Source organism: Python bivittatus, unplaced genomic scaffold (assembly GCF_059951505.1).
Source record: "Python bivittatus isolate LINGU-HERP-01145 unplaced genomic scaffold, Pbiv_v1 ctg000470_np1212, whole genome shotgun sequence".
Taxonomy (NCBI): Eukaryota; Metazoa; Chordata; class Lepidosauria; order Squamata; family Pythonidae; genus Python; species Python bivittatus.
The window spans coordinates 2,287,451-2,299,711 of NW_028277065.1; the positions used below are offsets into that span (position 1 = coordinate 2,287,451).

A 12,261-nucleotide genomic window follows, 5' to 3' on the forward strand; every position below is an offset into this window, starting at 1 on the left:
TGTCACACTATCTAGATGCCACTATCTAGACTTACTTGGCTACTTGCAAAAAACAATCAACACCACACATCACATCTAATTAATATCACATATCACATCTAACTAGCACTTAGGAGGTGGACAAAACAAAAACAACTTAAAAAACCCAATAGCTTGAAAGTTGGAAGAAAAAGAACAAAGCATTCTGGAAGAAGAAAGTAACAAATCACATTAATGTTACTGCTAAAGGGGGAGGGGGGAAATGGATGTGTGTATATAATCACATCCAGCATGACCTGCATGACAGTTTTTGGGGAGGGCAGAGGTGGACAATAAAGATGGGGAAAATGCATTTGAAATACAGAAAGAGCAAATCAGTAGATTTCTGTATAGAAGAGGACAAGTGTGGCCAAACTAAACAGATTGGATTCCACAACTATTTAATACCATGCGTTTCAACTTCCTGGAATCTCTCCATTTTGACTTTCTGAAGAGACAGATGTCTGAGATAACATTTATCAACATTTTCTTTAGGAACAGTTTCTCCTGACATGATGTATGACTTTAACTCACTTCACAAATGCATAGAGGTGTGAGAAAAATGTATCTTTGGGTGAATCTTTGGGTGAAAGAAGCACGTTTTTAGAGGCCTCAGAGGAATGGGATTGCCTTAATAAAATTGAAAGGAATGTGCAGCACCCTTGAAACAGGTATGGATTAGGCTGATTGTAAACCCCTGATCACAAACTTCCCCCATACCAAGGTAAGGGAGGATGGCTTCTTCCTGGCAGTTGGCACCTTGAACAATTTGCTTCTTCCCCTCTGACACTACTGCTTTCCTTATACATAGCAGTTGTTCCATCCTTGTAGATAGCAGCCAAGAACAGGGACAGAAAGTAACTTGAGAAGTATTGCTCATTTAGGTATGCCTACATCATCATATGAATATGTATATGTATGTGTTCTTTTCCCTTCTCTTTCTTGTAGAGCTGTGTAAGTATCAGGGTATCCATTTTGCCTACTGGGGAGTGTTTCCCACTAACTTTTAGTGGGGTCCCCCTCCAGTATGTACTGCCTAATAAATACTGCAGTGAAGCCTTGATTATTTTCCCTTTATGTCCTGCATTTTGATTCCACAGAGGGGAATGTAAATGGTATTCACAGCAAATACCAGTTACTATAATCAATGCATTGAAATATCAGAACGCTCAACAAAACACATTGTTAAAATGAAACAGGCAACACTTAAATTTTCCATTTGGTGAAACCTATGAAAAAAGAAAACACAGTATTATTCATTATAATACAAAGCTCAATATTGATCTAGAGTTAAATGTGATCCTAAAATTTATATGTGTGTTTAATTGAAGTCTATTTTTATCTTTGTATACTCTATCATTAACCATGTTTAATTTTGTGACAGATCCTATGTTTCCTGAATTTTCTGAACTGGAAAATCAAACTGCAGTAACAGAGTTTATCCTGTTGGGACTCTCCAATGATCCACACATACAGGATTTTCTTCTTCTTTTGTTTATGATCATTTTTTTAGTCACCATTCTGGGAAACATAACCATTATATTGGTGATCAAGTCTGATGTCCACCTTCAAACCCCCATGTTCTTCCTTCTCAGCCATTTAGCTTTTGTTGACATCTGCTATTCCTCAGTCACTGTCCCCAAGATGCTGGCAAACTTTGCAACAAAGCAGAAAACCATTTCCTGGGAAGGATGCATTGCACAGGTCTTCTTCATTTTCCAAACAGCTTGTACAGAAGTTTTTATCCTCTCAGCAATGGGTTATGACAGATATGTGGCAATATGTGACCCCCTGCATTACAGCAGGTACTTGACAAAAGAGATATGCAGTAAAATGGTGGGTGGAGCTTGGCTTCTGGGTTTCTTTCATGGTATGGTGAATGTACTACCTTTGCTAACCCTCCATTTTTGCAGCAACAATATCATCAAACACTATGCTTGCAACCTTCCTCCACTCTTGGCCTTGTCTTGTGTAGAGACTCTTATTAACTACATTGTTCTTCTAATATGTGTCTTGATATTTGGCTTAAGCTCATTTCTTATCACCCTTGTCTCTTACATTTATATCATTTCTGCCATCCTGAAAATTCGTTCAGCAGAAGGCAGGCAGAAAGCTTTCTCCACATGCAGTTCCCATCTCATTGTGGTGGGCTTATTTTACATTTCAGCTTTTGTTTGTTACCTGAAGCCAAGTTCTGAATCACTCATGGATCTGGACAAAGTCATCTCTATTCAGTACAGCATTTTGACTCCTATGTTAAACCCAATTATCTATAGCCTGAAAAACAAAGAGATTAGATCTGGTGTACAGAAACTATTTGGAAAGGGGAGGCCCATTCTTTACCCATGAAACAATATTCACAGTTTTTGACTCAATATCCTTACAACATCAACAATGAGAGAAAAAATAGTTACTTACATGGCAGTGGTGTGGGCTGCTACTTTTCCCACATCCCCAGTACTATGTGTCTTGCTGTAATATGGGCACTGAGGAGAATCGTAGAAAATGTATTACATATTTTTTATCATGCAGCTATTTTTTCTGCAGATTGTTTTTCAGGTGATAAGTAATTAAAAGATCAAGTACCCTGGCCAACTCTTCTACAAGAATCAGTGACAAAATTATTTTAATTCCTATTCTAGGCATGCTGAATTAGACAGCTCCCCAACTCCTCCGGTTTAGAGTAATTTTTCCTTCCAGTTTTGCCATTGGCAGAAAGGGCAGCAGGAAATACTTGTGCAGAGAAGGGGAAAACAAACAAACAAACAAACAAAAATAACTTCTCCATATCCCTTTATCACAACAGTCAACAGCAGAGTTTCTTGGAGATTGCAGCTCTTGGTCCAACTAATTTAAGAATAATAATTTAGACACCATTTCTTAACAGATTTACTAAGGAATAAGTCCACTTAAGGAGAGCCACTTTGGTGTGGTAGTTAAGGTACCAGGTAAGAAACCGGGAGATTCTGAGTTCTAGTCCCAGAATAAATAAAAGCATCTTTGTTTAATATTATACCATTATTATACATATACTGTAACAGTTTAAATGTGAAGTGTACTTTATATATAAATAAACTAAAAAAAAAAGTAGTGCTATTGCTTTATTGAATTCCTAGAAGACCTCTTCAACCCTTCTCCAACTGGCTTAAAAAGAAAAAAGAGACCAAAGTGAGGGGATCATTAGTCCTCTAGGGTTACTCACTGGAAAGACTTTAATGTTCCTTTTGACTATCTGGCCACTCTGAATTAGAATGTCTTGCCCATCCCTCCAAATCCCTCTGAGGATTATGATGGATTCAAAAGTTTAGTAACCGTGGTAAGGAGAGGCATTATTCCAGCAAGGGGCATTTTGATCAAATGCTCCATATCTGACTGTTTTTTGGAAAACAAGGTAGCCCTACCTCCAAGTGCTTTCAAGCAGTGCTTTAGTATCTCAGTGAGTACAGCCTGTATGTTAATCTGAAGAAAAGCTCTTCTGAATTGCTTTATTTGACTGTACAATGTACCATTATTTTTCTGAAGTAACTCATATGGATCCTACTAAAGTCCAACTTATCTTGGAGACTGTTTTCTCTTGCAACATGAAACAGAAATTAGAGAAAATTCAGATGCTATTATGGCAGTTGAGAAAAGGGGGGGAGGGGAAACAAAATATATTATTGGTTCACCTAAAGACTACATAATGTTGGTTGGGGAATATGGTTTCCCAGATGGTTTTAATTGCGTGAATTCCAGAAGGAATGAAGGAACATCTCCCTTCTCTTTTTAACTTGTTCTAAAGTAGACTCACATAGTCTTAGCATGAAGACTATGTGAGTCTACTTAGCATTTGCAAAGGCTAAAGTAAGATGCAAAACAATTGTAAGCTTCATGGTAACTGCTTTGTTCAAGGTAACTGCTCATTTAAAATCTCACTGTGTTTGCAAGGAAGAAAGCAATTTTATCTATGTGAAGAAGGTAGACTTGTATCTGTCTCCCTCCCCCCCCCTTTTTTTTCTTTCCCCCTGCCTGTTTACATTTAGCCCAAAGGCTTTCCACTGAAGTAATGATCAGAACAATTGGGAAACTAATGGAAAACCTTTCTTAAAATAACTCTTCAATCAAATCTAGGAAGAGTAGCAGTACATGGATTGGGTTATTGTGGTTATTATAGACCATTACTGGCACAGACCATTGTTTTAAGGGTTCAGCTAGGATTATTCTGCTTATAATTAATAATTAGGGTTCCTTTCCTTTTCCTTCACCTTCTCCTTCTCTTTCTTCTTGTTGAGTTCCTTGTCAGGTATAAATTAAAATGAATTCAGAGTAAAATTACAGGACTCAACTTTGGGTCTGTGTTAATCCTATCAATGTTACCTTTGTGATAAACATCCATTCACACTTTTTTTTTTTTTAATCTTGGAAGAAAATGCCAACTTTTCTTTTCCCAGTTAGTCACAGTATCTAGATGCCAGTATCCAGTCTTAGTTCCTTAGTTACTGTCAAAACACTATCAGTATCACAAATCACATCTTATAAAGACTTGAGGGGAGGGGCAAAACCAAATTATAAAACCCAAGAGCTGGCAAATTGATAGAAAAAGAACAAAGTATTCTGGAAGAAGAAAGTAACAAATACCTTCTTTGTTACTGCCAAAGGAAAAAAAAATCAAAATGGTCGTGTCTATATAATCACATCCACCATGACCAGCATGACATTTTTTGGGGAGGGTGGAAGAGGTCAGAAAGGATGGGAAAGAAGCATCTGGAATACAGAAAGATCAAATCAGTGGATTCCTGTACAGAAGAGGACAGGTGTGGCCAAACCAACAAGAATTGATTGCACGACTGTTTAATACCTTGTGCTTCAACTTCTTGAAATCTCCCCATTTTAGACATTCTTAAGAAACAGATGTCTGAGATAATATCTATCAATATTTTCCTTTGGAACATTTTCTCTTGACATGAGGTATGACTTTAACCCACTTCACAAATGCATAGATGGGAATGTAAATGGTATTCACAACACATAGCAATTAGTATAATCAATGAATTGAAACATTATAACAATCAACAAAAATGTTGTTAAAATGAGAAAGGCAAGATTTGTTTGGTGAAACCTATGAAAAAAGAAGACAGAGTATCATACATTATAATATAATTCTCAATATTGATCTATAGTAAAATGTGATCTTTACATAATATATATGTTTTACTGAAGTCCATGTTTATGTTTGTATACTATATCATTAACTATATTTTATTTTTTGACAGATCTTATGTTTCCTGAATCCCCTGGGCTAGAAAATCAAACAGCAATAACAGAGTTTATCCTGTTGGGACTCTCCAATGATCCCCACATAGAGGATTCTCTCTTTTTCTTGTTCATGATCATTTTTTTAGTCACCATCCTGGGAAATATAACTGTTATATTGGTGATCAAATCTGAATTTCATCTTCAGACCCCCATGTTCTTCTTTCTCAGCCATTTAGCTTTTGTTGATATTTGGTATTCCTCAATCACTGTTCCCAGAATGCTGGCAAACTTTGCAACAAAGCAGAAAACCATTTCCTGGGAAGGATGCATTGCACAGGTCTTCTTCATTTTGCAAACAGGTTGTACAGAAGTGTTTATCCTCTCAGCAATGGGTTATGACCGATATGTGGCAATATGTGACCCCCTGCATTACAGCAGATACTTGACAAGAGAGATATGCAGTAAAATGGTGGGTGGAGCTTGGCTCCTGGGTTTCTTTTATTCTATGCTGAATGCACTGCCTTTGCTAAATCTTTCTTTTTGCAGCAACAATATCATCAGACACTATGCTTGTGAGCTTCCTTCACTCTTGGCTTTGTCTTGTACAGATATTCTCGCTAATCACATCATTCTTCTTATATCGCTGTTGGCAGTTAGTGTTAGCTCATTTCTTATCACCCTTGTCTCTTACATTTATATTATTTCTGCCATTATGAAAATTAATTCAGCAGAAGGCAGGCAGAAAACATTCTCCACATGCAGTTCCCATCTCATTGTGGTGGGCTTATATTATATTACAGGTTTTGTTTGTTATGTGAAGCCAAGTTCTGAATCACTCATGGATCTGGACAAAGTCATCTCTATTCAGTATAGCATTTTAACTCCTATGTTAAACCCAATTATATATAGCCTGAAAAACAAAGAGATCAGATCTGGTGTACAGAAACTATTTGGAAAGTGTGGGCCCATTCTTTACCCACCAAACAATATTCACAGTTTTTGACTTAATATCCTTACAGCATCAACAATGAGAGGGAGGGCGAGGGAGAGGGAGAAAACAATTAATGACACAGCAGGAATGTGGGGTTCTACTTCCCCCAAATCCCTGACACTATGTGTCTTGCTCTAAAATAATTTTAAGCAGTTTTTTTTTTAAAGAATCAGAATGAAAGTATCCACTGAGATTCAAAAAGTTTGGGATTTCTTTCCTCTCATAGTATCCATCCATCCGTTCCCCCCCCCCTTCCATTATACCATCTAATTTAAATCTATTTTCCCCCTCCCCCCAAAATATGTATTTCTAATCATATTTTGATGTTATTTTATAAGAACCGAGCTGCAAGATTAAAAGAAACAGATGGTACAATGTAATCTACATCATGATATGATCAGCACACTTTTCTGGGAAGTTGGGATCTATCCTTTCTTATCAGAATTTAGATATAATACATCCTGTTTGGAAAAACCATCAATTTTGTATCTCCACATGGTGGTCACTGAGGACAGTCTTCAAAAACGTACTGCATATAATTATCATGTAGCTATTTTTTTTTCAATTCCTGCTGCTGTCTTCATAACATTTCTACTCCTAATCCATATAATTTCTTTCAAATGGATAGACCTGCACACAGAGGAATTAAGTGGTCATTTCTACATGCTTCTTAGGTGATTTTAAATGTACTGCAATAACTGTAAAGACATAATCTTTGAAAGTTTGTGATCAATGAAGACCTAGTGAACAACTCTCCATGTTTCTTTTCTAGTAATTTCATGAGTATTGCTTTGCTTCCCAAAAGTGTATCCTGAAGGAATTCGCCTTGGAGATTGCACACATGCTTAGAAATTAAGTGTTACTATATACCCAGACTTGGAATATTTGGGAAATTGGAACATAAGGAATCCTTTCAATGCAACGGGATATTCAGAAAGTATGAAAGCAGCATGTAAAACCTCTCCTTTACCCTGATCTTCAATTGGGGATCATGATCTGATCTTAGGATACAATTGGAAGGGCAGAAAGGTGTATATGAAAAGTTCAAAAGTTACATTGTTCAAACGTGGGCTGGGTGATGGTTGCTTGCTTTCTTCATTGATAGTTAAACTTTTAGAGGCTGGTTCATTTGGGTTAGCCCAATTCAGGTGACACAGTTATTTACAACTTTGGTTATGTTAGTTTTATTATTTTTTGAAAGGTGTTAGAATTTTATAGATGATTTGTATGTCTTTTTGTAAAGCATCTAGTGAAATTGGAGTGGGTGATATGTACATATATAATGAAAGAATAAATAAATGCTTACTTTTAAACAAGTAACCCAAATGTACTCTTAATCATCATCCTTTTCATAACACTTGTGATAACAATACTGATTCATCCTCTCTGTCTCTTGCAGCGAACACAATTAGATATTAGATGCTTTCAACACTTGAGGGTGACAATTAGTGTCGGGCAGAGTGATCATCACAAACACTCCTGTTTGTGCAGAGCGCAGCAAAAACTCCAGGAAAATATTAGCCATGAAAGCAAACCCATCAACAGCTATTCACAATTCAATGTCCATTTCTTGTTTCACAAAGAAATCCAGTCAGAAAATATATACTAACTGGTGTTTATTGATAAAAATGCAAAAATCCATAAAATGCAAATATCATACAAAATATAAAGAAAAACACATCTTCTCATGAAATGTAGCATCCAAGACTTATTAGCAACACAAGCTTAACAAAATCTCTAGCTACAAACTCTTAGAGAAGAGGTATATTACTTGGTACTTTGTGACAACTACGTAGCCCATAAAACCTACATAGTGGCTAACACTAAAACAACTAACAACTACTCAGAGAGGCTGCACATTTTCCTCTCCTTGTATTATAGCTCTATGCCACCCCCACTGGGTAACTAGCATACACACGCCAATAGGTGGCAGTAAATAGCACAATACACAACACACAATAACAGGTGTTTTTCACATGATCTCTGTAGCCAAAATATTATTTGTTATTGTTGTAAAGATAATGGGATGAATCCTTTCCCATGAGAAAGAAAATCCTGACAATTAGATATAAGATGAATCATTTTTTACACTTGAGGGTGCTTCAGTAAATATAAAAAAGGCTAGATCTTTTTAGTCTATATCCTGTCTGCAATAACATATGTTTTCTGTACTTCCAACCAACATTACAAAAAAATGACTTTCTGCAGATTGTTTTTCAGGTAACAAGAAGGAAAAAAGTCAAGTTCCCTGGCCAACTCTTCTTCTACAAGAATCAGTGACAAAATTCTTTTAAGTTCTACAACGGGTATGGTGAATTAGAGAGCTTCCAAACTAATCCAGGCAGTCACCAGGAATCAACAATGACTCAAGGACACAGACACACAAAAAAGTCCATTTAAACACAGGTTTTTTTTTCCTGAAAAAAACATAGGATTTCACCAGCAACAGGATTAGCATAGGCCAAAACCTGTTACATTAACTATTTAAGAAGTAGATACTTCTGGAGCATTTAGATGTGGTATCTGATTTATTTTCAGTCTGCCAAAAGATGTGGAAGTATAGTACAGATATGTGAAGTAGAATAAGTTACCTTTTTATTTTAGCTATCAATACCGAATGGGTTTGCAAATCTTTCCAAGTCAAGACATTTCAAGACTGAAACACCCCATGGGCTGTTTGGGCCCGTCTAGAGCTCTGCTGAATGATAGGGTAAAATAACCTCCTTCAAAATTTGCAATAATGTCAAGAGATACCCTAATATAAATAGAATAACATTGTTTAATATTATGCCTTTTTTATGCATTATGTGGTAACAGTTTAAAAGTGAAGTGTGTGTGTGTGTGTGTGTGTGTGTGTGTGTATGGAAAAAAATAATCAAGATAATTAGTATTATTGCTTTATTGAATTTCTAGAAGACCTCTTCAACACTTCTCCAACTGGCTCAGAAAGAAAAAGAGACTAAAGTGAGGAGATCATGTCATCTCAATTATTCTTTTAGTGTTACTCACTGAAAAGACATTAATATTTTTTTGGACAATCTGGCCACTCCCCCCAAATCCCTCTGAGGATTATGATGGATTCAGAAGTTTAGTAACCGTGTTGAAGAGAGGCATTATTCCAGCAAGGGGCATTTTGAACAAATGCTCCATATCTGATTTGTTGTTGTTGTTTTGGAAAACAAGTTAGCTCTATTCCCCAAGGGCTTCCAAGCAGTGCTTCAGTGTCTCTGTAAGTATAGCCTCTATGTCAAGCAGAAGAAAAGCCCTTTTGATTTCCTATATTAGAACATACAGTATACCATTTTTCTCTCATATAGTAAATCCTACTAAAGTCCAACCGGTCTTGTCCTGCAACATGAAAGACAAATTAAAGGCATTTTAGATATTATCACTGCAATTGAGAAAAGGAAAAAAAAAAAAGGAAAAGATCTTTTTGTCTCATTTAAACAGTACATATTGTTGGTTGGAGAATATAAATTCCCTGATGGTTTCAGCTGCATAATTCCAGAAGGAATGAAGGATCAGTTCCCTTCTCTTTTTAATATCTTGCTCCAAAGTGGCCTCAACCAGTCTTAGCATGAAGGTTGCAAAGACTAGAGCAAGATGCAAAGCAGTTGTACGATTCAGGGTAACTGCTTCCTTCAAGGTAACTGCTAATTCAAAATCTCTGTTTGCTAGAAAGAAAAGAATTTTATCTATGTGAAGAAGGTAATTCTGTATCTCCTGTTTTCTTGCCCAAAGGCCTTTCCACTGAATTAAGTACCAGAATGCTTGGGAAACTGATGGAAAGCCTTTCTTAAAATGACTTTTCAATCAAATCTAGGAAGAGTAGCAGGACATGGATTGGGTTATTGTGGCTATTATAAATAAACCATTTCTGACACAGACCATTGTTTTAAGGGATTAATAATCTGCTCATTATCAATAATTAGGATTCCTTCTCCTTCTCCTTCTCCTTCTCCTTCTCCTTCTCCTTCTCCTTCTCCTTCTCCTTCTCCTTCTCCTTCTCCTTCTCCTTCTCCTTCTCCTTCCCCTTCCCCTTCCCCTTCCCCTTATTGAATTCCATGTCAGGTACATATTAAGAATAATTCAGAGTAAAAAATACAGGACTCAACTTTGGGTGAGTGCTGAATTTTTTTTTAATCCCGCCAAAGTTGCCTTTGTGAAGGACATTCATTCAGATTGATTTTTTTTTAAAAAAATCTTTGAATAATATCCCAACTTTTCTTTCTCCAGTTTGTCACGCTATCTAGATGCCAATATCTATCCTTACTTGGCTACATTCAAAAAAACCCATCAGCATCACATATCCTATTTAATTAGCACTGGTGAGAGGGGGGACAAAAACAGAAACACAAGCACTTGGAAGTTGACAGAAATAGAACAAAAGGCTTTGGAAGAAGGAAGTAACAAACCCCTTCTTTGTACTGCCAAAGGCAGGAGGAACCAACACTGACATATCTATATAATCACATCCAGCATGACCAGCATGACAGTTTTTGGGGAGGGTGGAGGGGAACAATAAAGATGGGGAAAATGCATTTGGAATACTGAAAGAGGAAATCAGTGGATTCCCGTGTAAATGAGGACAAGTGTGGCCAACTAAACAGAATGAATTGCACAACCAATTAATACCTTGTATTTCAACTTCCAAACATCTCTCCATTTTGACATTAATAAGAAACAGATGCCTGAGATCATATCTATTAGCATTTTCTTTAGGAACAGTTTCCCTTGACTTTAAATCACTTCACAAATGCATAGATGGGGATGCAAATGGTATTCACAGCAAATACTTGTTGCTATAATCAGTGAATCGAAACATCAGAACAATAAAAGAAACACATTGTTAAAATGAGAAAGGCAACGCTTAAATTTTCCACTTGGTTAAACATATGGAAAAGAAAAAGAAAACACAGTATCATACATTATAATACAATTCTCAATATTGGTCTACAGAAAAATGTGATCTTTACATAATATATATGTTTAGTTGAAGTCCATTTTTATCTTTGTATACTATATCATTAACTGTGTTTTATTTTTTGACAGATCCTATGTTTCCTGAAACCTCTGGGTTGGAAAATCAAACGGCAATAACAGACTTTATCCTGTTGGGACTCTCCAATGATCCCCACATACAGAATTTTTTTCTTCTTTTGTTTACGATCATTTTTTTAGTCACCATCCTGGGAAACATAACCGTTATATTGGTGATCAAGTCTGAGCTTCACCTTCAGACCCCCATGTTCTTCTTTCTCAGCCATTTAGCTTTTGTTGACATCTGCTATTCCTCAGTCACTGTTCCCAAGATGCTGGCAAACTTTGCAACAAAGCAGAAAACTATTTCCTTGGAAGGATGCATTGCACAGGTCTTTTTCATTTTCCAAGCAGCTTGTACAGAAGTTTTTATCCTCTCAGCAATGGGTTATGACCGATACGTGGCAATATGTGAGCCCCTGCATTACAGCAGATACTTGACCAGAGAGATATGCAGTAAAATGGTGGGTGGCGCCTGGCTCCTGGGATTCTTTTATGCTATGATGAATGCACTACCTTTGCTAAATCTTCATTTTTGCAGCAACAATATCATCAGACACTATGCTTGTGAGCTTCCTTCACTCTTGGCTTTGTCTTGTACAGATACTCTCACTAATCATATCATTCTTCTTATATCGCTGTTGGCAGTTAGTGTTAGCTCATTTTTTATCACCCTTGTCTCTTACATTTATATTATTTCTGCTGTCCTGAAAATTAATTCAGCAGAAGGCAGGCAGAAAGCTTTCTCCACCTGCAGCTCCCATCTCATTGTGGTGGGCTTATTTTACATTTCAGCTGTTGTTTGTTACCTGAAGCCAAAGTCAGAATCACTCATTAATTTGGACAAAGTGATCTCCATTCAATACAGTATTGTTACACCTCTTTTAAACCCGATCATATATAGCCTGAACAACAAAGAGATCAAACGTGTCCTGGTGAAACGGTTTGGAAAGTGTAATTCCATTCCTCAATCCTGA

At 36.6% G+C, this 12,261-nt stretch overlaps 3 protein-coding genes across 3 annotated transcripts; all 3 read left to right on the forward strand.

Moving 5' to 3' along the window:
- The first annotated feature begins 1,383 nt into the window (after positions 1-1,383).
- Positions 1,384-2,367, forward strand: LOC148215587 (olfactory receptor 5A1-like). Its single transcript, XM_088143004.1, has one exon. The coding sequence runs from the start codon at positions 1,384-1,386 to the stop codon at positions 2,365-2,367; it is 984 nt and encodes a 327-aa protein (XP_087999130.1).
- Positions 2,368-4,699: 2,332 nt separating this feature from the next.
- On the forward strand, positions 4,700-6,256 carry LOC107326604 (olfactory receptor 5BS1-like). Its single transcript, XM_088143005.1, has 2 exons — positions 4,700-4,811; positions 5,271-6,256. Exons 1-2 carry the CDS (start codon positions 4,700-4,702, stop codon positions 6,254-6,256), a joined length of 1,098 nt encoding a protein of 365 aa, XP_087999131.1.
- Positions 6,257-11,301: 5,045 nt separating this feature from the next.
- On the forward strand, positions 11,302-12,261 carry LOC107326605 (olfactory receptor 5A1-like). Its single transcript, XM_088143006.1, has one exon. It carries the CDS (start codon positions 11,302-11,304, stop codon positions 12,259-12,261), a length of 960 nt encoding a protein of 319 aa, XP_087999132.1.